The sequence below is a fragment of the Vicugna pacos genome, chromosome 12 (assembly GCF_048564905.1).
Source record: "Vicugna pacos chromosome 12, VicPac4, whole genome shotgun sequence".
Taxonomy (NCBI): Eukaryota; Metazoa; Chordata; class Mammalia; order Artiodactyla; family Camelidae; genus Vicugna; species Vicugna pacos.
Window position 1 is genome coordinate 35217157 of NC_132998.1, and position 26990 is coordinate 35244146.

General features: G+C 34.2%; 1 protein-coding gene across 8 annotated transcripts in view; it reads right to left on the bottom strand.

The window, feature by feature from the left end:
• The window catches only part of VEZT (vezatin, adherens junctions transmembrane protein), a 54802-nt gene that overhangs the window by 11536 nt on the left and 16276 nt on the right, over nt 1–26990 (bottom strand). For 2 of the 8 annotated variants that reach the window (XM_072973234.1, XM_072973230.1), the window contains exons 2-9: nt 23605–23736; nt 20938–21010; nt 20332–20418; nt 15129–15304; nt 12955–13230; nt 10052–10189; nt 6193–6340; nt 752–1083 (exon numbers count right to left, since the gene is read on the bottom strand). In XM_072973234.1, coding sequence (XP_072829335.1) covers nt 752–1083; nt 6193–6340; nt 10052–10189; nt 12955–13230; nt 15129–15304; nt 20332–20418; nt 20938–20982 — 1202 coding nt within the window. In that variant the 5' untranslated portion in view covers nt 20983–21010; nt 23605–23736. Of the gene's footprint in view, nt 1–751; nt 1084–6192; nt 6341–10051; nt 10202–12954; nt 13231–15128; nt 15305–20331; nt 20419–20937; nt 21011–23604; nt 23737–26990 lie in introns of all 8 variants that reach the window. The other 6 variants (XM_072973229.1, XM_072973233.1, XM_006197910.4 and 3 more) reach the window with 3 other exon arrangements.

Below are 26990 nucleotides of genomic sequence, written 5' to 3' on the forward strand. Positions count from 1 at the left end.
CACTTCTTGCCTGGTATCCAAGGTCAAGTATATCAACTACAATCTTCTCAACTCATTAAATTTTGATGACCTTGCCCTGATTACAACACAACGTAAACCCAATCATTAATTTGATCCAGTCCTATACTATGAGTATCTGTTACAGAAAAATTTCACTGGAATGACTAGACCCTACATTTTACTAAGGCAGAGTACCAACAATACCACGCAAAGTACAAAATCAACAAATACAAACTATGGGCCCTATGTTTTACTATTCAGTTGAGGCCAAAAGAAAATGTTCTGTGCCCAGAAAAATGTCCAAACCTGCTTTAATTTATTCAGAAAAATAGCAATATATTACTCTTTAACTATATATAACAATACTTATAATTTACTGTTCCAGTGCCAGTAAATGCTTCTCTTAGATTGTAGGTTCCAGTTTAAGAGCCCTACTTAAAAGAGTTAAAACAAGCTTGCACTTTGTATACTTCTCCATTTCAGCTCTCAGAATGAACGTGTTTTTGTCTTACATTTCTAGGTTTTCTGTTGAAATCAGGAAAAGTAAAAACTATAAATGACCCTCCACCCCCATTACAGTCCTTATAATCACTATTTGTCTGCTACATTTGTAGCTATACACCATCCTTCGAGCTCCAAGTCTCAATTTTGCTGTTTCTTTTTAGCTAGGACACAAGCCAACAACTGCAATGGCACAAGGATGAAGCCTGCTGATCACGGGGACATTTCCTTACATGACTTCTAAACTTACTCATTCAGTAATGCTTTCAGATGGAGCTGCAGGCTGCGTACTGCTGTGTGAACATTACTCAGTTCTCTTGACTTCTGTTGAGTTTTAGATAAACGCTGGGGTCCTGACTGGTGCTGAGTTTCAAAGTACCGATAGAACTCATAGCTGCGCTTAAGCTCTTCCAAGCAGGCAGAATGAGCATGAGGTAGACCTTGAGTCACATCAGATAAAATACGATGAGGCAAAAGTGCTGGAGTAAGTAAGGGCCCAGGAGGTGAATTAGCCGTAGAAAGTAATAGGGCTAACCGTCTGAAGAACTCTGAACTCTGTGCTACCCAGAGTTGGAATAAAACCTAAAAAAAGAAGAAGGAAAGAAAGGAAGAAAGGACTAGATCAATAAAAAATTCAACACAAACTTGTTTATCTTAACTTCTGGTTTAAATTTTTCACTTTATCCTACATAACGAATATAGCTGAGCTTGAACTAACCTAAGGCTAATGAAGAATATAACATCAAATAATGTAGTCATGGCTCATGGGAACTTCTGATCCCAATATAGCAGCTAATGCCAGTATATAATTTAGTACAGTTCTACCCTAAAAGGGGAGTGTTGATAGAATGAGACATCTATTAGAAGTTAATGCTCCTTGATGAATTATTTTAAAAATTTATGAAAAGGAGAAAAAGAGACAGTGGGAATGATGGACCTATTTAAGTCCACAGAAATGGGTCATTGATGAATCCACAGTTTGGGGCTCAAAATTACACCATGTTTTGGCCTAGGAAATAGCTAACAAATAGCATAAAAATCAGTCCCACAGTGATCATACTCAGGAATGTCTGTCATGAGGATCTACAACACCCATTCTCGAAAGATACACCGCGACTCCAGACAGCAAAGGATTTCTCCAGTCCTATGCAAGAGGACATCAAACAAACAAGTGAACGAGGAAACAATCTAGCATGAACAAGAGTTAGCAAACAACAAAAAAGAGGATTGAACCACTTTGGATAATATAGATTCTAATTTTTTATAACCATGAAAATGGACATTATTTAAACTTTTATTAAATGAATTTTAAAGTTATGGAAATAATAAGATAATTTAATGTAAAGCTATTTTACTATTAACTCATTTTTTAAATGAGCAAGGCCAAAATTCCAAATCACTAAAGATATACTACCTAGGAATTCCTAAATATAAATACAAGCTTATCTCACAAGTCTTCTTATTTAACCGTTAGATTTTGTTACTACAACGATTTTTATTCCTTTATTTGTTCATTCAGCAAATATTTCCTGAGCACCTACGATGTGCCAGGCAGTATTCTGGGTACTAATATAGCAGAGAGTAAAACTGAAAAATAACCCTGCACTGATGGAGCTTATATTCAAGTAGGGGGCAATAGATAATAACAAGTAGAAGATAATTTTTTGGCTGATGGGGTATGGGGAAAATATATCAGGAAAGGGGAATGGCAAATGTGTGTTTGTGGTGTACATGTGGGAGAAGGATAGGGAGAGAGAAGCGGAGGGAAAGAGGGGTGGCCAGGAGGGTCTCTAAAAAAAGTGCCATCTGAAGGAATTGAGCCACCATGAGAGAAGGGAGTTCCGGAGAGCAGGAGGTTCAAGCGCACAGTCCTGTGGTAGGAGTATACTTGGCACACCTGAGGAATAGCCGGGTCCGTGTGGCTGGGGCATAGTCAACGAGCGGGAGCAGGATAAGATATGAAGTCAATGAAGTAACCCTGGTTTTTACTCTAAGAGAAGTGGGGAGCCACTGAAGGGTTCTAAGCAGAAGAGTTCTAACATCTGAGTTATGCTTTAACAGGATCATTATGGTTGCTATGTTGAGAGATAGGGAGGTGAGTAAGTTAGGAGGTTACTGCAATAATCCAGTTGAGAGTTAATAAGGTAGCTCATACCACAGTGGTTAGGGGTAAGAGGTAAGCAGAGGTCAGACTCTGGATATATTGTGAAAACAGAACTGACAGAATCTCTTGACAGTTTGTTTATGAGGGTGAGTGTTAACAAGGATCATTCCAGAGTTTTGGGCCACAGCAACTTATAAAACAAAGTTGGCATAGGTTACTGCCATTTTAAGAAAGACTAAGTTATTACCTAATCACTACCAAATTATCCAATTAAACCAATTCAGAAATATATGTTTGTTTTTTTTTTCTGTTTGCTCTTTGAATAAAGGAGGCTGCTCTGGATGAGAAGATAACCATAGTTTAATGGGCAATTAGGAAATTTTGATTTAAATCATTTTCATAAGATGTAGATTTATTTTTTAAAGCAGGAAATATACTAATTTATAATAGTAATAATTTAAAAACTAGTTAAAATTTTACACAAAGAATAAGAGCTCTGTACTAAATATTTCACACATGTCTCCTCAGGATGCAGTTAGGAAGTTGCTTTCCTTTCCAAAGACGCTGCACTTGCTATTATTGCTAAGCTTTCCTGAGGGAAGATATGTAAACAATTAAAAAATACATATTTTCTTTATAGGATATAATGAAGATTACAAAGGAAAACAAAAGGCCCTGATTTATGTATAAACCATCTTTCACTACATTTTTAAAAAACCTTTAATTAGTCTTGTTCTTTTGAGAAAGAATTTTCTTTTAAAATTTAACTTACCAAAAAAATAAAATAAAATAAAATAAAATTTAACTTACAAAATCCATTTTAAAATTCTTTATCTGAGTATAATGGCAACTGTACAAGGTAGCACTACACAGTTTTTGAATACTACTGGGGTTTTCAGCAGTTTATAAACTCTATAAATCTCAAGGCTTCTTTTAGAGTCCAATATTCTTGGTAACACTACAACAGAATCAAGTTTGGTTATAGACTAGTTATATGTTAAAATAAAGCAAAATTAAAATACTAAAGTTTGTCTGATTTTCAAAATAACATGGGTGAGCAAAAAGGATCCAGCTACAACCAGCATCACTGCTGGTGGGGTGGGGAGATAACAAGTGAACAAGTCACACATTTGGGAATAGGTCATATTCGATGCAATTTAAAAAATCAACTAGCATTTATTAATCACTCACTCTGTCTCAGGCATTGCACTGGCAAATGTTTAATTCTTTAGTGATAAGCAAGATTATCCATCTTTATGAACACAGAAACAATGAGTTGCTCAACACCACATCAGCAGTCAGGTGATAGGTTAGAGTCAAACCTGGAAAGTCGGATTCTAGGGGGCCCACTTTTTCTCTTTGCTGCCTATACTTGGGCCAAAATGTAATTCAGGATTTAATAAGCTTTTTAAAAAGTATAGAGAAATAGAGAAATCACTGAGACATCTTGATGAGTAAACAAAGATAATCTAAACAGGAAATGAAGAAATAGGATCATAATTCTCCAATTCCTTCTTAAGAGTAACTGCTACTACCATTTTGACTTAACCATTATACAACAAGCCCTGTTGTAGGCATTTTGTATGTCTTTTCATTTAATCTAACAATTTGTAGGTCAGGTATGATAACCCTTTTTTAAAAATAGATTATGTATGTTCAAAGAATAACTCACTCAAGGTCAAATGGCTATTAGTGTCAGAGCTAAAATATAAACCTAAGTCTGATCAATTACAAAGTCCCTGCTATTTCTTCAGTAAGAATCTCTCAAATTGTCCTTTGAAAATAACTTTATTTCTATTACAGAGTAAAGCATGGTCACTATACTGAATTTAGAAGCAAATGGAATTACTTATAGTGCATCCACCCTAGAGAGTAGCTATTGGTATCTTGGTATTTTCTCAGTCTTTTTTAAAAAACAGCTGTGGCCATACTGAATATACATTCATGTAGCCTGAATAAGCAACCTGGTACATAAAGCTTTACTATATTTGAAATCACTTCCTTCAGAAAGATTTGCAGAAGTGGAATTACTGATTCAAAGTATATATCATTTTTAAGGCACTCTAGATGTCAAATTGCTTTTTGAAAGAAACTTAAGAGAACTAAGCAGCCTTGGTGAGTAAGAGATGATGGCAGCGAGGACTAGAATGGTGGGAGAGGACATGAAAAAAAGTGAATGAGTTTAAAATATATTTTGAAGGTACAACTGACACAAAAATCTACTGAAAGCCTAGATGTGAGGGGTAAAGAGGTAAGAAGGATGGTACCCAGGTTTCTAGCTTAATAAGTTGTGTGGCGCCATTTCTTGAGATGGGTTAGAATGAGGTTAAGAATAAGTCAAGGCAAGTTTCAAGTAACAGGAAAGAAAAGCAAATAGGAGAACTAGAACTTTTATGTAGATCTGAAAATTTTAAAGATGTAAAAGCTTATACAGTTTCAAAACAAAACAGACCTTGAAAAATATACTGTCACATATACTTGCACTGATTTCCATGGTTACCAAGTTTTAAAGATTAGAAATAAAAATAAAAATAAATATAAATATAAAAATACTACTGGAAACTTACAATACAGTTTTTGTAACATGCTTTATATTTTTTTCATGTTATTTTTTCTACTACTAACTCCCAAGCAATTCACCAAATGAATATACCATAAATCATTACCAATCTCGTATTAGTGAACTTTTAATTTGTTTCCAATATTTGCTGCTGTAGTAATATTATGAACATACTTTGAGTATATCTTTGTACTTTCTGAGATGAATCTATAAGTTTAAAATTGTTGGCATAAAGGGTACATACCTTTGTGAAGACTGGTGTTAATTGCTAAAGTGAAGCAGTTTATCCTTGGCAAAATGTTTACTTAATTGCTTTTATTTGTTTCTTCCATTACTAAAAAGATTAAATTTTTATCATATTTATTGGCCATTTCTAGTTCTTCTTTTGTGAATTGGCAATTCATGCACATGACCTATCTTCCAATAGGTTTGACATACCTTAGCATTCTTTATATAGAAAAAAATTCAAGCCCTTTGTTATAAATCATTGCATTTTCCCCCGAACTTATTTACATTTAAAGTATGCAGTAGTTAAAGTTTAGAAGTTTAATTCTTACGTAGTCAAATATATCCTTTTATGTGGCTTTTAATATCAGAATTAATTCTTATTTAAAACAAGAATTTTTTCATATATTTGGAGATTTTCCAAGAGAAGATGTAAGTCTTATAAGTTCTTTACCCATGCTTGTCAAAACAAATGGCTAGTAAATAAAATTATTCATGTTGGATTCCTATTACTATTCTCATTTATCTTTAATCTCTAATTTAACGCAGGAAATATGTTATATGTTTTAGTTAGAATTTTAAGTATTTTGATATCAAAATATAAGGATCTCCTCATCCAATCTTCGTGATGCTCTGTCTTTAAAGGCAGCTTCAAATACATCAGTAAGGCTATTATAGTAATGGCACCCAGCAAACAATAAAAAGGCACAGGACAGGGGCACCATTTATGTTCAGAAAGCACAGGCACAATCAAATGCATCTATCTTTCTTCTTCAGCTCCTCCCTTCCACAAATGGATTACCTTCAATGCAGGCAGGCTGAAGCCATCTGTAAGGTTATGTGCTTCCTCTTCTGAAATCTGCTCTTCACTAAGTCCAAGGCCCAGCTCCTTAAAAGGCACCACACAGATGTAGTTGGTTACATTGTCACTCTCAGAGTTCAGGGGGTAGGTTAAATTAGGTTAAGGCAATCAACAAAACTGTTTCATTAAAACATAAAGGGTACAACAAGTCTTCAAAATACCTTTACTGATCTTCTGAATTCTGACTGAGGAAATTTATATCAGATTTTTTAAAAAGAAACTAATCTTAAAACCTAATATATTAATATACCTCAAATCTTACAGGATACTTCAGAATGAAATATCTTTATATCCAAAGAATTAAAAGTTAACTCTTCATAAGTGCTAAAGTGCTAATTTAATTATTTTTGACACCTACCTTTTGAAACTGTTTTATGTACTTTATTGTATCATGGCTCTGCACATCACTAGCTGACCATTATCTGAAAACATACAACTACTGATACAAGTGACACTAAACCTTTCTATCTAGCTTGTTTGACATAGACTGCTGTTCTATTTCTGCCTTCCTCTTCCTCGTGGGCATCTATCAATGTTATTATGATTCCCACCCTCACCCCCTGTTTTTGTAAAGAACTATATACATATCCCCATGTACACACACACTTATGTATCTTTTTAACATTCAATTTTTGTGCTTTTTTTTTTCATTTAACAATATAATTTGGATATCATTCCACAATAGTACATCAAGAACTTTTATCATTTTATTAGAGCTGTGTATTTTTCATTGTTTCCATTTACAACCAGGTGTTTTATTTATTTATTTATTTATTTTTTGGAGTGCTGGAAATTTCCATATCTTTTTTTTTTAACATTTTTTATTGATTTATAATCATTTTACAATGTTGTGTCAAATTCCAGTGTTCAGCACAATTTTTCAGTCATTCATGGACATATACACACTCATTGTCACATTTTTTTCTCTGTGATTTATCATTAACATTTTGTGTATATTTCCCTGTGCTATGCAGTGTAATCTTGTTTATCTATTCTACAATTTTGAAATCCCTATCTATCCCTTCCCACCCTCTACCCCCCTGGTAACCACAAGTCTGTATTCTCTGTCCATGAGTCTTTAGATTCCACATATGAGCGATCTCATATGGTATTTTTCTTTCTCTTTCTGGCTTACTTCACTTAGAATGACATTCTCTAGGAGCATCCATGTTGCTGCAAATGGCGTTATGTTGTCAGTTTTTATGGCTGAGTAGTATTCCATTGTATAAATATACCACCTCTTCTTTATCCAGTCACCTGTTGATGGACATTTAGGCTGTTTCCATGTTTTGGCTATTGTAAATAGTGCTGCTATGAACATTGGGGTGCAGGTGTCATCCTGAAGTAGATTTCCTTCTGGATACAAGCCCAGGAGTGGGATTCCTGGGTCATATGGTAAGTCTATTCCTAGTCTTTTGAGGAATCTCCACACTGTTTTCCACAGTGGCTGCACCAAACTGCATTCCCACCAGCAGTGTAGGAGGGTTCCCCTTTCTCAGGTGTTTTATTTTTTAAATGGAATTCTTTTCATTACATACCTAATCTCCAGTTTTTTAATTCTTCCTGGGTCAGTTTGAGATCTGTATTTTGATATGAAATGATCCATTTTTCCTTACATATTCAAAGTTGTGGCACAAAGTTGCATATACTATCCCATTATAATAATTTTAATTTCTTCCGTATCTGTGGTTACAACTCTGTTTCATTAAGAATCTTATGTATTTTCTCTCATTTTACTTCCGGCAGGCATGCAAGAATTTATATACCTTATTGATCTTTTCAAAGAAATAACTGGTAAATTCTTTTTTAATTCCTTAAGTATTCTTGTATGGAGAATGTGATCTGGCCCCTGCCTACCTCTGAATCTCTTCTCATACTCCAACTCCCAACTTATACTGTGCTCCAGTCTTGGAGTACGATGGCCTTCTTTCTATACTCCAATCATGGTAAATTCATTCTGCCACAAGATTTTTATACTTGTTGGTCCATGTGACTGGAATTTCATCTATGTTCTCACGCAAACCTCAGTTTAAATTGAAGGACTTCCCCATCATCCAGTCAGAAACAGCAAATCACTCTCTATCCTATTCCCCTGGGTTTTATTTCTTTCTTTACAGTAAATATCTGAAAATCTTCTGTTCATATATATAAACTATCCACCAGAAGGAAAATTCCATGAGAACAAGGATCTTGTCTATCTTGTTCATTGCTAGGTCCCCAATATCTAGGTAAGTGACTGTCACAGGGAACTCATAACAATTTGCAGTCTTCATTAGGACCCCCTCACCCTGCCACCCCTCATGAAACTATAAGCTCCCTGAGGCAGGAACCATGTCTATTATGTTGAGCACTGTATATCTAGCAACTAGCGTAATGCGGAATAATATTCACTGAATGAGTAACTACTTGCAGTTAACATGCCACACTGTCATACCTCCATTTCTTTCCGTATCTTTGCTTCCTGCTACTTGGAAGGCAGACTCTTATCCTCAAGGCCAACTCCTACTCATTCCTTGCGAACTGACTCAGGTGTTACTTTCCTGAAAGCCCTCTCTGACCAAGTACATTGTCTTGCTATGTTGGAAGGCACTCTGGGCACTTAGAGTTTATTATAAATACCCACTTACCTACTGACTATGCTAAAAAGTCTTTAAAAGTAGGTAGTAAAAGTTTTTGCTCTGTCTTCCTAGCACAGAGCAGGCAGGTATTTAGGCAGTAAGGGAACTGAATGGACAGGTCTTGACTAAAATGAAAAGTGCTTTCTCTCAATTCCCAAAGAAGTAGTATAGTACAATACATGTGTGTATAAATCTAGATAAAGTAAATATATACATAGAAAAGGTTTTAAAGTCCTAAGTCCTACAGTCAAGACATACCTTTACCTCTTACTAACTGTGTGACACTGAACAAATCAGAGATTTTATTTAGTATTCTTATGAAGTGGAGATAAGAAAATCTAGCTGGAAAGGATATAAGGATATAATGACAGAAAATAAAGCACTCTGTACACTTTTGAGTATTATCAGTGCTATAGTACCCAGCATACAGAAGGTACAAAGTAGTCTTTGCATTCTACTTACTCATAACTTATCTATGAATTTTAACTAAAGATTTCATATACTTTATTTTCTGACTAACAGAACTAATTTCCTGATTTAGTAAATTTAAGAGGCATACATTGTCATGCAGTCTTTAAGTGCTTATTATACAACAGACACTGTCTAAGCACTTTAAATGCAGTAATTCATTTGATCTAACAAAAACACATTTAGGAAGATTATGTTATTATTGCCATTTTACAAATGAATAAAGCAAGGTACAAAGAGTTAAGAAACCTGTTTACAGTCACTGAGGCGGCAACTGATACAACCAAAATTTAGACTTAGCCAGTCTGACTCTAGAACCTCTGTTTTTTGAAAGGGGAAGGATTTCCTGTTGCCAGTTTATTTCCGTGACATGAAGCAAATTTGCCATGTTCAGTAATTTTTTAAAGTGTCAGACTAAGTGAAGCCAGGTTCTAAAAGACTTTATTCTTTGCAACAGTAAAGGGAGGGACTTCAAGTTTTTTCCTTGTTAAAAATGAGCCACATGAGAGCAGAAGAACTTTCTTCCTGTCTATTATTGTCATTCCCCCGGAATGCATTTCCAGTTTTAAAATAGAAGTGATGATGGGATGATGGAAATCAGCTTCAAAATAGTCAATGTCAGGTAACAGTTAACTTTTACAGGATGCAGCTATAATATCTATATTCAGGACTCTGGAAACATTGCTTATTCTGACGCACAGACAAAAGGATATTTTTTCAGCATATATAGGGTAGCTAGCCTTGCTGCTTGAAAGTTGACTCTTACAGTTCTGTAGACAGCTTTCCGAAGACCGATGAGATGCTGACTGGGATGCTGTCCAGCTTTATTAAATGAGCAAGCAGCACTGACCCTGTCAAGCAAACTTGAAAAGTAAAATGTGATACAACTGTACAGGTGTCCTAAAATTTTTGTTTTCTAAATCCACAATTCTATTAAACTTAGGGGGAAAAAAATCCCTTTTCATGATTTTCATTAGAAAATGATTATAAATATCCCAACTCAGGTCTCATAGATATTTCTCTGACACATAAATAGCCACCAGAAAAAACACAAATAATAAATTAAAATCTCAAAGAATAAAGGCTTCCTCTGATATGGGGAAACAAAGAATTTTAATTGAAATATAGTAGAAATGTGGAATACTTAAGTAAGAAACTATAACTTTTTTATATAGACACTCTCCCTGCTAGAATATACTAAAGTGGCATTACTTTACATTTAACTTTCAAAACTTGTATCTATAGTAACTATGAAAGCCTTAATTATAAACATTTTCACATTCTTAATATGCATTAACATGTTCATCAATCATATTTTTGGTCATTTGTACAGAACAAATACTGTATAGAAATACATTCTGTACATTCATAAAAGTAGGGTAAAATGACTTACCCACCTGCAGCCACTGGCACTTACCTACTCAAAATGAAGTAGGGGACGCAGAAAGATAACAGGACCAGTGGCGAACAGGGGAATGCAAGTAGAAAGGCAAAGTAAGGGTTACTATGTAGTAGCACAGCTACTCTCAAAACTGTTCAAGAGGAAGCACATTTCATAGCACTTTCCAAAAGATAAATGGGGAGGACCTATTTGCAATAATGCCATATAATGTTTTTATAAATAAAACTATGAATGATTTCATATTACACAGTTGTCAGATGAGATTTTTCACCTAACCAGTAACCTCTCCTAATAACAAAACAAATTATTGGAGTTTATAAATTCTTACACTATAACCACAAATTTATAAAATTAAGACATCTAACTCAAAATTTTTAAAAATGTTAAACCAAACTAAAATATATTCAGGCATTAAAGATCTATAAAAAAACAGGACAATAACTGATAGGCTTATTTTAAAATAAAAGAATAAGGCAAAGAAGGGTTAAGTTATTTGTTAGAAAAAATTGAGGGAGAATAAAATAGGACTCATGTTTTCAATATATGGACACGACTGTTTGTGCTCTATGCTTTACTAAATCAATCTTAAAAATAAAAGTATTTCTAAAAAATTATGATTTAAAACTTATTGTCATATTTTTTTAATCTATTTTCCAGTTAGATGGAAACAAGTGAAACACAATTTTTCCCAGCATTTCGTCTGCCTGTCTTCATTTGAACAGGTAAGTCAAAATCCAGAGGGAAACCACTAGCCAATTTTAGCTCTTCATGCCAAGTCTATACATATAGGTCAAAGTGGAACAATGACAAAAGGAACAGAATCCCCTGTACACACCTAAGCATTAACTGGACACACAGCCACTCTGCTTAACTAGTCAGCCCTCTTGATAAAACGCTGTGCAAGTCAAGAGTGAAAAGTAGCTATTACTTACTCTTACTGTGATTTTGAACTTTTAAAATTTGACACAACTTAGTATTCGCTAGGCTCTATCAACAAGAAGTGAACTTTAATTACAGTGAAAGGACAAAAATTAACAGACACTGAGGACTGTTACATTTTGAATTGAGCAGAAAGAAAAGTTATAAAACCTCTCTTATGTCAGGATTTTTAAACATTTCAGAACACAACCAAGTGAAGAATGAGATGACTACTGGAGAGTTTTCCATTTCTTTGTTTCATGATGTCCCAAATACAGCTTTTATGTCAAGATTGTTTAAATACTACTCTAGAGCAGAGCAGAATGAAAGATGCAATGACCATTAAAGGTTGTTCTGGCCCTCCTCCTTTTCATGATTTTCCAGATACAGCTAATTAAGAGCAATATACTTTGCCAAATACTTACTTTCTCCCACCTACAGGTTGCAGAGGTTATGAGCTGTATACGTTATTAAATACACTATAGTACAACCATCACCTGTGAGCATTTAGATGGCACCCTCGTGTATAGGAAACAGGTTTAGAATCAGATGGAATGAACTTGAACTTTTGCTCTACCACTTACAATTGTATGTCTTTAGTTGTATGCAAAATTGTCTAGCATAGTTTATAGAACATAATCAATGTTCAATAAACACAACTTTGCCTTTATTAATAGAATAAATAGCCTGTCTATCCAGTAGCTTAATACACTTAACAGTTATACCAGTGAATATTTAATTTCCTGTGAGAATATGAAATATCATTATTTGCATGATATTCTGAGAGTATCAGTGCCATAATATCTGTTAATATTTACCAAAAGAGTATTATTAATACATGGTAAGATTTTTCAAAATAAATTCACGTCAGATACATTTATCATTTAAACTGAGTAAAGCGAGCATCTGACAGGGAATAAAGGGAACAAACATTTATTGCATAACTATTGCATCCTAAGTTCAAGGTTCTCTATTATATATGTATATTATATGTGAGGACTCTCTATGTATTATATCATATAATCACGTGGTATTACGCAGAAATAATCATGATTCTCAAAGCACTTTGGTTTCTCAAAGTAGATTAGCAGAAGCATACTACTTATTACATCCAGCATATAATGTATTTTTTCCTTCACTTAGCAGTTAATAGACTTTAATAAATGCTTTAATAAAAGAGAAACCTACTTTTTTCCTGTAAATTCAACACAGAAATTAAAATAGGCAATAAATATTCAAATTCAACCATGTAGTGGGAAAGAATTATTTTAAAAATAAAATGAAAAATGAACTCACAGTGTAAATCCTCTGGAAATGACTTCAGTTTCTTGAATGAGACGTAAAGCTTTTCTCACGAGATTAGTAAAAGCTCGGCTATTTGTTGCTATATCTTCCAAACGGACACTGTGTTTTTTTAGTGTTACTTGTAGTTTGGCTGTCCTCCATAATCTCAAAACTCTTATGATCAGATAAACAAACAGAATTACTCCCCATACCAGCCAGGAAGACACAATCCACCAAGTGGGAAGCACAACGAGCAAACTAATGAAGGCAAATAGCACTGAGATATCCCTAGAACAGAGAAGCCAAGAAAATTACAATCCATCAGTCTAGAGAAAGATGAGTTACTTTAGTCAGTAGTTTAGGTTTTCTAAAGTAGATAAAATGCTAGCTTCTTTATAAAGTATGACTTTAAAAATATGACATTTTAGAAAGCAATGTGAAACAGTTAAAAAATATCTGGCAACTAGACAATGGTGCTTAGGTAGTAAAATCTAAGCTAGTAAGTTTAGGTAAAGGACATAGATATATGTCTTCTGAAAAAACTTTTTGTTTTAAAGATATGTCCTCTTTAACCTAAAAATAAATTATAGATTTTAAAATCCAATTTTACAAATATAAAAGTAAAAAAATCTTTAATTTCCCCTAATTTTTAATACTAAAATACTCCAATATTTGAAGATGTTATGAAGTTCTTTTCCCTAAAATCAGACTTTATTTGTGCAAAAACATACTATTCTCAAGAAAATAGACACATTTTTCTAATTAGAAATAATATATACTTAATGAGTAATTATTTTGAATAAAATAATCTAATTGAGTATCCATACTTACTGCAGACTATAATATAAACAAGCTTTGTTCTTTTATACTGTTTAACTGAAATAAAAATATGTATGAAATTTTTAAAATTTAGGTCAATTACAAATCTATAGACTAAAATATAACTTTCAAGCAATGAAGGCTTTGATGAAAATGTATGTATGTATATGTATGTGTGTGTGTATATATATAAAAGAGGTAAATATAGGGGAGCTGTATCTGAGGATATCTGAAAAACAACATCAATGATACCTGAAGACAGTTATGGTCAAACTATAAAGAAAATCACATGTAGGAATGCTTCTTGATAAGTATTTGTCTGCCCTAATTTCCCTTGAAATCCTTTACTGTTAGATGATATTGCTAATATCATAAAGCAAAATCTCTTCATATACTTTTCTGTATTTATGGCAAAGTCTAAAAGTATTTATAGGCCTCATAGTTGCTTAATCACATTTATGGCTAAAGGAAACTTGAAAGTAAAGTTGTAAAACTCTTAAAACCAATGGTTTCTTCTAGCAGCTCCTTAAAGTTCTTTTATTTTTAATGGATACGATGCTTTACTTCATCATGATATCTGAGTGACTATATATTTAGAAAACATGATTATTTTGCTACTTGCTACAATATGAAGCATGTCAATGTGACAGGAAAGACAGATAAATTCAGAACACTGAGGCCAATGAATGTTACTGCTGTATAACTTGAACAGTTCAAGAAATAATTTAGTTCATTTAATAAATTCCTACTTTAATAGGGAAAGGATATTAACAGTTTTGTGTGTGTGTGTATGTGTGTATATATATATATACTTTTTTTTTTTTAAGATTATGGTCTGAGACTTCTGTATTAGCCCCAAATACTGCAAGTGGTTGACAAGTTTTATGATAGTCTGAATTGCCTAAGTTCCCTATGAGCTCTTCTCAGCCAACAAAGCAAGAATCAACTATTTACCTCCATGTCCTATCCTGTCCTTGGTATCTCCACAATGTGATTATGATATAATCTGTTAATTGTAAAGAAACATAAAGAACTGGCTAGGACTTCATGCACAAATGTATGTAAGGTATGTGGGCAAGAGAGAATCTTTTTGGCAAATGTTACACCTACTTGTTAGGTTGTTAAACACAGACCTAATTATACTGAGTTGAAAGTATATAATAATCAAATTGGATTTTTTTTTCTAGTTTCACTTTTAATAGTATTTACTTTAGAAAGTTACCTTTTTTTTTGTAGCCTCTGACATATCATTACATTAATTACAATGCTAAATGTTTATAATGCCTTTACAATAGAGAGCATGATGATAGATTTCCTCTGCTAATACTCTATATGTAAGCAAAGGATAGACATTTTCTGGACAGTACCAAATATTAGGGGTTGCCAGGGAGCAAAGTGTTGGAAGGTGTCCATTTTCCTGTTGTTGAGGCTGCCCTGCACACAGGATACCGGGATCAAGCAGCTCAATCAGCTCCACATCCTCTTGTAACAGGACTTCCTGTTGCAGGATGGTATGTAGTGAGTCGAGTCGGAATCCAGTATCCTTGCCATTAAAAGACAGGAAGAGAAGTATTAATACACAGCATAATTTTGTATTAAATACTAAGCTCCTACCATGCTAATAAAATTAGAGGTGTTTATTTTCATTATAGACTCCAACAAGAGGAAGCAATAATCTATTTTCAGTATGACGTATGGGGTTTTATTTTCACTGTAAATGTGAAACAATAAAGACTGAGGCAGACATTACTGAGCCACTGGAAGTGAAATATATGTTTTTTAAAGAGATATGAAGTAATTACAGATTAATAAACCTGTTGAGTTAAGCTTAATTAATTAAATTGTTGGAAAACAATATGGAAAATATAATTCTGTAACAGAAGATGCTGTCCCTGGATACTGTAATGATATAGTCAATATCTAAGAATTACATCAGCAAGATCAAGGCTTTCTAAAAATGGACATTCGGATATTAAAATATATCATTAAGGAACATAATACAAAATGACACTAATGTGTGCATAGCACTTTATAGTTTACAAAATGCTTTCACATATATCAGCTCATTTATTTCTCCCTCTTTTCCTTTTATCCATCTATCAAGGAATACCTTATACATACAAGGCAACATGCTCAACACCAAGAACACACACACAAAATGAATAAGACATACAAGTCTTTACTCTTAAAGTGTTCATAGTTTAATGGAGAGGACCAAAAAGTAAGCAGTTACAATATCAAGTGCAAAGAAGTGCGATGAGGTATAAGTAGGTTATTATGAAAATGGCACAGAAGGACCAAAACTTGCAACAAAGTCAGAGAAAGTAAGAGGTGATACCTAAGCTAAGTCTTAAAGGATAAACAAGAACTGACCAGATGAAAAACCTGGAAGAATGGGATAAGACAGAATAAAAGCAAGCCTCTTCTAGTCTGGGGACCTACAAGCCACCAATATTAGTTTTGTGCAGAGTGTACATGGTAGAGAGGTGAGAGATGAGGTAGCAACATTAGGGCAGATAAGTTAATTCTCACAGTATCACAGATAATGTGATGCACATTATCACCCTCCTCTCCATTCTATAGAGAAAACTGAAGCTCAAAGAGATTAAGTAACTTTCTAGAATTCTGATTTCAAACCAGAGTCTTTGATAGCTGAAGAATATAGTCTCCTCTATCAGAAAACTTAACATTTTATGTTGTGTTAAATTTTGGAATAGAGTGATCCTATTGCATGATAAAAATAAAGAGAACTTTTAACGGACAAGGCCTTTAGCAATTAAAGTAAAACCAGTTAGGTCTAGGGTTTGAAAGCAGCAGGTTTGCTCTTTATTATTCCCACACCAGACTCCAGCCCTAGTTGATCATAAGGAAGGCTTAAGCAGGAATGCAGAGATCCTTATGTCAAACTGAGTACATAGCCCCTTGATCATGGGTTATACATCACTTTTAAAGAAGAAGAATATTTTTAATATTAGGTCTATTTGGATATATTTCTAAAGAAGAAAGAAAGAAAAGGAAGGGAGGAAGGAAGGGAGGAAGGAAGAAAGGAAAGAAGAGGAGAGGGGAGGGGAGGGAGAGAGAGAGAGAGAAAGAAAGAGAGAAAGAGAAAGAGAGAGAGAAAGAGAAGGAGAGAAGGAGAGAAGGAGAGAAAGAGAGAAAGAGAGAAAGAAAGAAAGAAAGAAAGAAAGAAAGAAAGAAAGAAAGAAAGAAAGAAAAAGAAAAGAAAAGAAAAGAAAAGAAAAGAAAAGAAAAAAGAAAAGAAAAGAAAAGAAAAAGAAAAGAAAAGGAGGGAAGGAAGGAAGGAAGGAAGGAAGGAAGGAAGGAAGGAAGGAAGGAAGGAAGAAAAAGCTTCTCAATGGAATGTTGATCTTACTTTTAGCCTGGGGTTTTTTTTTTTTTCTTACCATTTACTGACATACCCTACATACCTCTGCAGCACTTTCATGCTCCATATTGGAACTACTGCCTCGTCTCTCTTACAATTCTAATATTAGGAACTACTTAATTTTTTGACGTTCCACCCCACTTTCATTAAGAGAGAACAGCACAACTCACTTGATACTACTGTTGGGGGTGGGGAGGGGGGAAGTGGACTGAGGGTATCAACAGCAGGTGGGCAGTGGGGGGCCAGGAGGGCAGGAGGTGGAGTATGGTAGCTTTCCAAGTAATCTTTAAAATGAATCTTCACATATTGGCCTTATAATTTGGTTTGGATTCCCCAGTCAGACACAGCCATATTCAAATACAAGTATTTAAAATCAAACTTTTGCTACAAAATCTTGAAACCAGATCTTTTATATGGGTAAGTTTAAAGAAGCTTAACTAAATGAAGGTTAAGGCTGATAGAGAGGGGGGAACTATTAATATAGAATGGGAGCTCTCCCCTCTTCAGAGACTCTCTTATGGACATGCTGCTTCAACAGGTACTTTCTTCAACACCATTCTTTGGCATCAGACCTGTTGTAAAACTGGGATAATGCCTCCCCAAAACCAGTATGATTTGAGGTAGTATTAATAGCATGGGTGCTCGGTGCTGAGGGAAGGTTTACTATGTAAACTTTGGCTCACCCTCAACAAGTTTGTGTCAAGACTTAGTACCTAGGTTTACATCTTGGTTCCAAAACTTAAGCAAGTTAATAACCTTTCTGTCCCAGTTTCTTCATCTGCAAAATGAAGACAGTAATAGTACCCACTTCACAGGGTTGTTGCAAGGATTAAATAAGTCAGTATTTGTAAAATACTAAGAATATCTGGTGCACAGTAAGCACTATGTAAGTGTTAGCTGTTAGTACAGACAAAATAATTGAAAATACAACAGAGTAAAGCACACATAAAGTAAAAACTTATAGAACATAGCATAGATAATTATTACAAAGTTATTGTAGGAAAAAAGAGATCCAATAGGCTGACGTTTCTGATAACGGTCTTGAGGAAGGGCTAGTATTGCTTATTGAAAAGATTCCAATAATAGAAAAGTGGAAAGAATTCCACAGTATATAGCACAAATATAGACACAGAAAATAGGTAAGAAATAAAGGAAAAGGAAGGCTGTGTTGGTCTGATGAATATATTGGTGTTTAAAGCTGGAAAGGTAGATTAGAGCCAAATTATACAGACTTTCATGTCAAAGTGATGAACTGAACTTGATTTGATGGATAGCGGGGATCTTTTTAGGATCTAAACAGAGATATGGCATGAGAAGATAACTTCGGAAGATTTCTGCCTGGATGGAACACAAAAAGAATAGGAGAAGTACAGTTAAAGAATAAAGAGATTATTATTTATTTCCAGCCCCCAGGGATGGAGAAGAGAACTTATTCATATGTCAATATACTTCAACGATCTTATGTATTTTTTAATATATAGTTCTATTTCATAAAGCTGTTGAGGATCAAATGAGATAACATGTGTGAAAGAACTTTAGAGGCTAAAAAGTGCTTAAAAAGTGCCAATACTACTAATATCACAGTTGGATAAAGGAATTTTTTTTTAATCTTTAAGAAGAGAAGTACTACCATAATCAAAACGAACAATCATAAAATGTTCAGTTATCATGGAGCAATTGTCAGTATCTTTATAAAAGGAAAGAGGATCTGTATAGCTAACAAAATTTTAAATATTTCATAATCAAGGGGAAAGAAAACAAATCTCATGTCAGAAGCAAACTGGGTAATTCCTTGTTCCATTACTAGTAAACTATTTCTTAGATATGTATTTTTTATAATTCTTCATAATATAGGTACAAAGTGGGATGCATATAGAAGCTGGCACTTTACAGTGAAACATGACATGAAACAAGTGGCCAGTGACAAACAACCAAGAATGAAAAGATCAGGACTATGCAGACTATGATTAAACCACAGAAAAATGTATATGGATCCATATACCTTACCACAGTCCTAGTATCACTGAAGAATGGGGATGGCTCCACCTGGATAGAGATGATATTCTATGTAGATGACAAGAGACTTTACTGACCTTCTCAACACACCTACCAAGATGAAACCCTGAACAGAGAATTTACCCATACAGATTGCTAAAAAAGTAATTTTAGTCAAAACATAATACTACTCAAGCTAGAGACATAGTGGGTTATAATGGAAAGAGTCTGGGCTTTGAAACTGGGAGTGCTGAGTTCAGATTCTGACTCTATCACCTTCTGGCTGAACATTCTTGAACAATTCACTTAATGAGTATTCTTAACCAAACTGAACTGCCAGAACCTTAGGCTTTCCCACTGGTAAATACACTAAACCTCAAATAATGTTTAGATTACCAAATCAAAATGTGAAAGCACTTTGTAAACATTTCTTTACAAATGATAATTTACAAGAATGATAATTATCATCTTAAGGTCATAGGCCAGCAGAAGATCCTGAAACCTGCTTACTTGTGAGAGCCATGAAAATTTCATAACTTTAATCTTTTAGCTATACTACCTACATTTTGTATTGTTAAGATGTAAAAAGGTTCAAGTACTTCCTCTCAGAGCTCAGAAATCAAGCAAGCCTTTAGAAAAGTCTGTGATTTACCAGTCCAAGGAGACTAAATTTTATATATGAAGTTGTCAGAGAATAGTAGTTTAACGATAAATAAATTACAGAGGAACCACTTTTGATTTTGCCGAAACTTTGTAATCATAGGCTGTGTGACAGAGACAGTCAAGTTCCTAATGAAAAGGGAGAAGATCCCACTAGTAGATCTATTCCCTTCCTCTCTGAGAGGAGTATCTGTCAATGGAGGAAGCTGGCAGCAGGAAATGAGTAATCTAACAAACAGGGTTTTAATAAGTACCAGAATACCCTATTCTAAATGGCTAATAACCTCTAAGAAGACCTATGAGACAATACTAATGAGTTCAATTTCAGAGATCCCCAATTATTGAAGAATTTCCTTCCCTTTCCTTTTTTTTTCTTTTTAAGGTGATACAAACAAACTTTATTTAACACTTCATAAAGCTGACAGTTTCCTTTTGGAGATCAGCCCAGAATTTCTAATCAAACGCAATCACCGCCCAAATCAGTAGCAAAACAGCCCTGAAAAGTGAAAAACAGTTAAATGAACACTTACCAATTTGTGAAGTAAGTCATCATTCTTATTGCACTGAGACAAAATCCAACTTTTGATGGTCTCAGCCACTTTTAACAGGATGCCTTGCTGAAGGAGATGAATGACATAGTATAGGATTATTAAACCACATCTAAACAGCAGAAAAACTTCAAATAATTTACTTCTAATTAATCGCAATTTTTACCAGAAAAAGGAAGGAAAAAATCATCTCGGTCATATGCTTTGCCAGTGTGTCTCAGCCTCCTTATTAGATCCCAAATTTACTTGCACATCAGAATCACCTAGAGATTTTAGTTAGAAACATATTTCTGGGCCCCTAAACTAAATTCATATTCAGTAAGTTTGGGTGAGACCTGGAAACCTGATTTTTAAAGTGCAGTCAAAGTCACTGTGATGCAGCCCATTTATCTTAGGTACACTATATACTATCTATGTCAACAGGATGATGGTATGTACTTCAAAACCAACTGCTCCAGATTCTCAAATATGAAGAATATTTATTTCATTCAACAATACTAAGGCAGAAAGATATTTCAATCAATTTTAGAAAAACTGTCATATTGAAATAAAAGTTATATTATTGAATCAATCAAAACTTCAATTTACCTTAATAGCCCATTTCCTGAGCAGGCCAGTAAATGGAGTTTGCATTCACTGAGTGACTACTATATCCAAGGTACTAAAAAAAGGGTCATGGGAACAAAGATGAATACACATAACTTCTGTTGAACTTAGAAGAGACAGTACAAATAATTACAAACCAATGTAAAGTCTGGAAAACTGGGAAAAGAGGAGCTGACACTGGAGCTAACAGATGAGCAAAAGAGGGAAGAACACTCCAGGCAAGAGAACAGGATGAGTAAAGGAGAGAGCCATGAAAACACACGCTGTGGGGATGGTGGCATAGTTTGGGACAGCTACTAAGACCCAAGGGAAGAAGGGAATAGCACTGAAGTGAAAGAGGTGCACTGAGATAGGTACTTTGGTCTTAATGGTAAGTTAGACTTTACCTATAGACTGTGAGGAGTCACCAAAGGTTTTTATATAAGGAAGTGAAACAATAAAAATCAGCACTTTAGAAAAATAACTGCCAACAGTGTGGAGGCTGTACTAGCAGGGAATGAGTGTAGCCAAGGAGCGTGATTAGGAGGATATATAATAGTCCAGCTAGATAATGATAGAGGCTTGAACTAAGGTAGCAAAAATGGTAATGAGTAAGGATTAGATTTTAGAAACAAAAAAGGTAAGTCAATAAATCACTTAGCAACCAAATCAATGTGGGAGTAAGATAATTTTGAGAGGGTGGTAATTTAGGAACAGAGAAAGAATATTTTGGTTTCTGTCTCAGAGATTCTGAGGAAAATAGCTTTGTTTTAGACATGTTGAATCCAAGTTTTCTGGATGCAGGCAGATAGAAATGTCTAACAAGCATCTGGAACTCAGTGAAAGTGGAGAATGGACAAAAGTAGCCAATAAGGACAAGAAAGTAGATGAGATCACTCAGAGAAAACAGACCAAGCAAGGAAGACTGAATTTGATGAAAGGAACGTTTAAGAATAATCAAAGAAAAAGAAACCAGAAAAATATTCAGAGAACTATTATTCATGGTGAGAATACCAATACAGACTAGCCAACAATTATTTAACAATCACATTTTTTTAAGTTAAAAAGAATGATTAATACTAACGACTGTTTCATCATGAACTGATACAGAAAATTTGCTTTCCAAAAAAATAACTGGTACTTCACAGCTTGAACAGAATTTGGGGGGCAATTCTAATATATCTCTGAGAAGGAACAACAAAGTCTTTCTAAAATTTAGCTGCCCCAAATTTTAAAAACCTCCATTTTAGAAAAATATGCTCGTACTTGAAATGTGTACTATGAAGACTAAATAAACTTTCCAAACATATGGTAATTTTGAAAAACACCCTCTTGCTAGCTTTTTATTGTTCCTCAATTTCTGAGAGGATGAATTTTAAACTCTCATTTTATTTATTTATAAATTAATAACATCTACAAGTAAAAACACCTGTCATAAGAGGATTAAATACTTACAAAACCCAAGTTTGTGCACACAAACACACACACACACAAAGAGGTCAACATCCAGCTCCTGCCCCAGTATTATCACTTGGCTCATTCTTTGTCTTTTGTTGCCAAGTAATCTCAAATCTAAGTTTTAATCTATAAATAATCTTTTAGATATATCTTTAGGTTTTGCTTCCAAAACTTTTCCCAGGAACATTCTTATTTGAAAAGAGCAAGAAGAAAGGGTTTAAGTACAGAGGACAAGGAAAACTAGTTCTGGTCCCTGCAAGCTCTCACTCCTCTAACTCCCATCTTGTGGGTGTTAGTCAAAAAACATTTCTCTGGTGTTTACTCTGCTGTTGCAATAGGGCCCAACTTGCCACCTCTCATTTTAGTTTTTTTCCTAAAGAGAACAGAAGGAAAGATCCTTACCTCTCTATCACACAGAATAAATGACTAATTGAAAACTTTGAAAGTCTCATTTTGTTATAATTGAGTCTTATAATAAAACATTGATTAAACTAGAATTCTCAAGAAATGAGGTAATCAGGTTATATTGTTTTCTACTGAGTTAGAATTCCTTTTCTAATTCCTGAAATGTACTATAACATTTTCTTATTTTAGTAAATACAGCTAATAGAACATAAATGAATCCAGTGAATGCATTTTACAGAACATAATTAATGGTGATTTCTTCTAGTATTTCAGCCTCAAAATGCTGTCCATCAACTATGACATATCTACTGTATGAAATATATGATACCACAGATATAAAGGGCTTCAGAAACTAAGCTACATATTCCCACTCCATCATAGATCCTAGAAATTGTCTATGAAATATTAATTGGCTTTCTTATAATTTGTACTGTTAGAAAAAAAAATTTAAAGAAAAAGAATTCTAGTTAATATAGGAGCCCTATAGTTAGATTCTCATTAAGCTTTTAGTTTATTTTTCTGGTTCCCTCCAGATAACTTACATATTTAAATATATAATATATTTCAATCCTCAATAACATTCATTTCAATTCATTATACGAATTACCCATGAGATAGCCCAAAAGAACAATTATTCATGTTTATCTAACAGTTTTGTACTACTGATGAAATAAAAACATGTCTTACCAGTGTAGGGAAAGACATGGAGGTGCTAACAAGGTGTTTTTTGCAAGGATAAGGGTAAATGCAGTTTAAAAAATCAGGAAACAAAAGACTGAGTCATGGAGAATGAGTGTGCCTTCTTACCTTTGGCAGGGCTCTTGCAGGAGGCTGTTGTCCCTCCGTCACTGTGCATTTCTCTGGTTTTGGTGACAGAGAAGAACATATTTCAAAGTCTGTGTGTCCCAGATCCTGTAAGTACTGGTAAAGTGGAGAATTCTGAAAGAGATATAAAATAAAGTAAATTTCAAGATCATTAGTACAGCTGACCACTGAACAACATGGATCTGAATTGCAGGGGTACACCTTTATGCAGATTTAAAAAAAAATGTGTACTACAGCACTAAAGGGTGAAGGTTGAATTCCCACAAGGGGAACTGAGAATAGGGAGGGCCGACTATAAGGTTATATGTGGATTTTCAACAGAGCAAGTGTTGGTGCCCCTAACCCTGGTATGTTTCAAGGATCCACGGTATTTCAAAAGTTTTAGAGGCCAAATTCAAATCATGACAAGTATGCCCAAATTCTTTAAGGCTTCTTCTCTAAAGGACTGAATTGTCTGTCACAATGCCACTTAACATTAAAAAAAAAAATCCACAAACAATTCAATACAGTAACCAAAAAAAAAAAAGAAAAAATTAAATAAAACAAGTATTTTTTGATGAGTACCAGTAAGAAAAAGTGAATTTAAGAATATAAATAGACTTGTTAAGCAATTTCTTTGTCAAGATTTTGCTGGAATAGATCAAAATAGCCAATCCTGGCTAACTGTAACTCAGAAGAGGACCTACAGTGACAAATAGTTATCACTTGAAGCCAAGAAGAATTAGCAATGATCATACTGTGTCAATTATAATTTTACCATACTATCATATTGATTAATTAATTCAAGGACAAATATGTATTGTCTATCATATGCCAGTACTGTAAACAAACTTAAAACACCAATAAAGTGACCTAAAATAAACTTACATATAAGCATATGGCAAATAAGAGACAGTTTAGATAGGTTAAGAACACAGACTCTGGAGCCAGGCTATGGGTTCAAATACGAACTCTGCTTCTTACTATCTTGGTAACCCATGGCAATTTATAATCTTTCTATGCTTCAGCTATCTCATCTAAAAATAGGAAAAATAAACATCACCTAGTTCATAGGGTTCTTATGAGAACTAAATCAATATAAAACATTTGGAACGGTCCCTGGCACACAGTAAGCACTCAGTTTATACTTCAACTTTATATAAGCCATGTGGAAAGAGCACAGGTTTTGGAATAGACCAAAACAAAACACACACACACACACACAAGCAAAAAACCAAAATTACCCTAACTCTATCAAACAGAAATAGCATTATCATCACTATTGGATGTAACTCTATGGGACAACTCTTTCTGGATAAAAGCAAATTTTATTTTACCTTTTAATCTTCTCTAAAGCACAAAATTGGTAACATGTATAAAATAAACCTTGATTCCATTCAAGCAGATATTTAATACTTAAAAAAGACCTAAGTCAGACATTAGAAATACAGTAACAACCAACACCAAAACAATGGCCACACAGATGATATAGTGCTATGTGGCAAAAGCTCAACTAAGCATTTTACACGCATCATCTAATTTAAGGTTCACAACAAACTCTAGAAGTATTATTATTACCATCCTCATTAATATTGTTATTCCCATTTCATAGATGAGGAAACATTCACTCAGCTAGGTAAAGCAGGATAGGTCTGACTCCAAAGCCAATGCTCTGAAATATGCTGTATTACCTAAAATTACAGTCCCTCCTGTGTCTAGAGAGGAAGACACTAAAGAAGCTTATAATATGGATTAGTACAGGACACGAAGCAAATGAACAATTACAGGAATGCATTGGTTGCTAACAGGAGAGGCAATAATTTTAGGGAATATATCTGAGTTTGGAAAAACGAGTTAAAGTGGGGATTTGCTGAACTGGCAGCAATTTACTGGCTATCAATTTAAGAGAATAGGAAGATGAGTCAAATGCCTTCCTTTTAAGCTATGTTTAATCTCTCCTTTGAGAAAAATATGCAAAAAATTAAAAAATTAAGGAGGAAAAACATGTTTCTTATCCTATCATCAGACTTAAAATCTCTGGTGGCACAAATGGTTAATTTTTTACACCCATAATGTACCTTCAAATATTATGTTCAGTTACTCAATCTGTATTTTCAAACTGAACTGTGAACCCCACCCTGCTCTGGCCCCAGAGTGGCAAAAGAACAAGAATGCTAGCTCTTTTGGGCTGACCTTTTGAAAAGTTTACATACTTTAAAAACAAAACAAAACAAAACTTGTTTTTAAGGCAGTAGAACCCTTTCTTCAAATGAACTCCCATGGGGAAGAATAATAAATAAGATGGATCAAAGTGGAGTTACTCTAATTCAAGGGTCATCAGACTTTTTCTGTAGAAGGCCAGATAGCAAACATTTCAGGCTTTGTAGGCCATATGGTCTCTGTCGCAACTGATCACCTCTGCTGTTGTAGTGTGAAAGCAGCTACAGACAAGACAAAGACCAATGAATGTGGTTATGTTCCAATAAAACCTTATTTATGGAAATAATGAACTTCTTATAGTTTTCACATGTCACAAAATACCATTCTTTTGATATATTCATCAACCATTTAAAAAAGTGAAAACCATTCTTCTTTCACCAGCTGTATAAAAATAGGCACAGTACAAATCTGTTCCAACTGCCTTACGTTTGTTGACTCTACTCAGTTTAAGATCATGAGGCACACTCTTGACTGCTAACTGTTCTCTGGAAGAGGCTTGCAGGGTGGGGATGGGGCCAAACTTCTTTTTTATTCAAACTGTAATGCCCTTTCTTACAGCACACTTAGCCGACACCATGTGAGCACTGATCCCAATGTCCCTTCCTTTTCCAGTCTGTCACAGCTCACAAAATAACAAAATGGAATATCTGTAACAGATTTTTTTAAGTGATTAAACAGAAGAGATACAATGAATACTTCGTTCTCCCTATACGTTCTCCACATCAACTAAGAGCATACACACTCAGTTTGGATCACTATAATCTGGAACACTTGTTATTTCACAAAATAGCAGCATTGTTTACCTTGTATACTACTGATAATGTCCAACAGTGTCATTTGATACAGTAATTATACCTGTCGCTTATTCTGCCTTTTTTCCAAACATAAATTAATATATTATTTTAGTAATGTACTGGAGCTAAATGACTAAAGCTTTAGAAGTGCACAGAAACCACCATAATTAGTATGACATTTTGAAGTGAATTAAATATTTTTGGACATAAAAAAACCCTAAACAAATAAACCAAAAAAAAACCCTTCTCATTTACTTTTTGGCTAGTTTCACAAGCTTCTGGTCAAAGGTGAGGCATATCCATTTGTGCTATGCATCTATGAATGATGCCTTAGCTGTTCTGGTTTCTTCCTCATCTTTAGTGACAGAATTTATT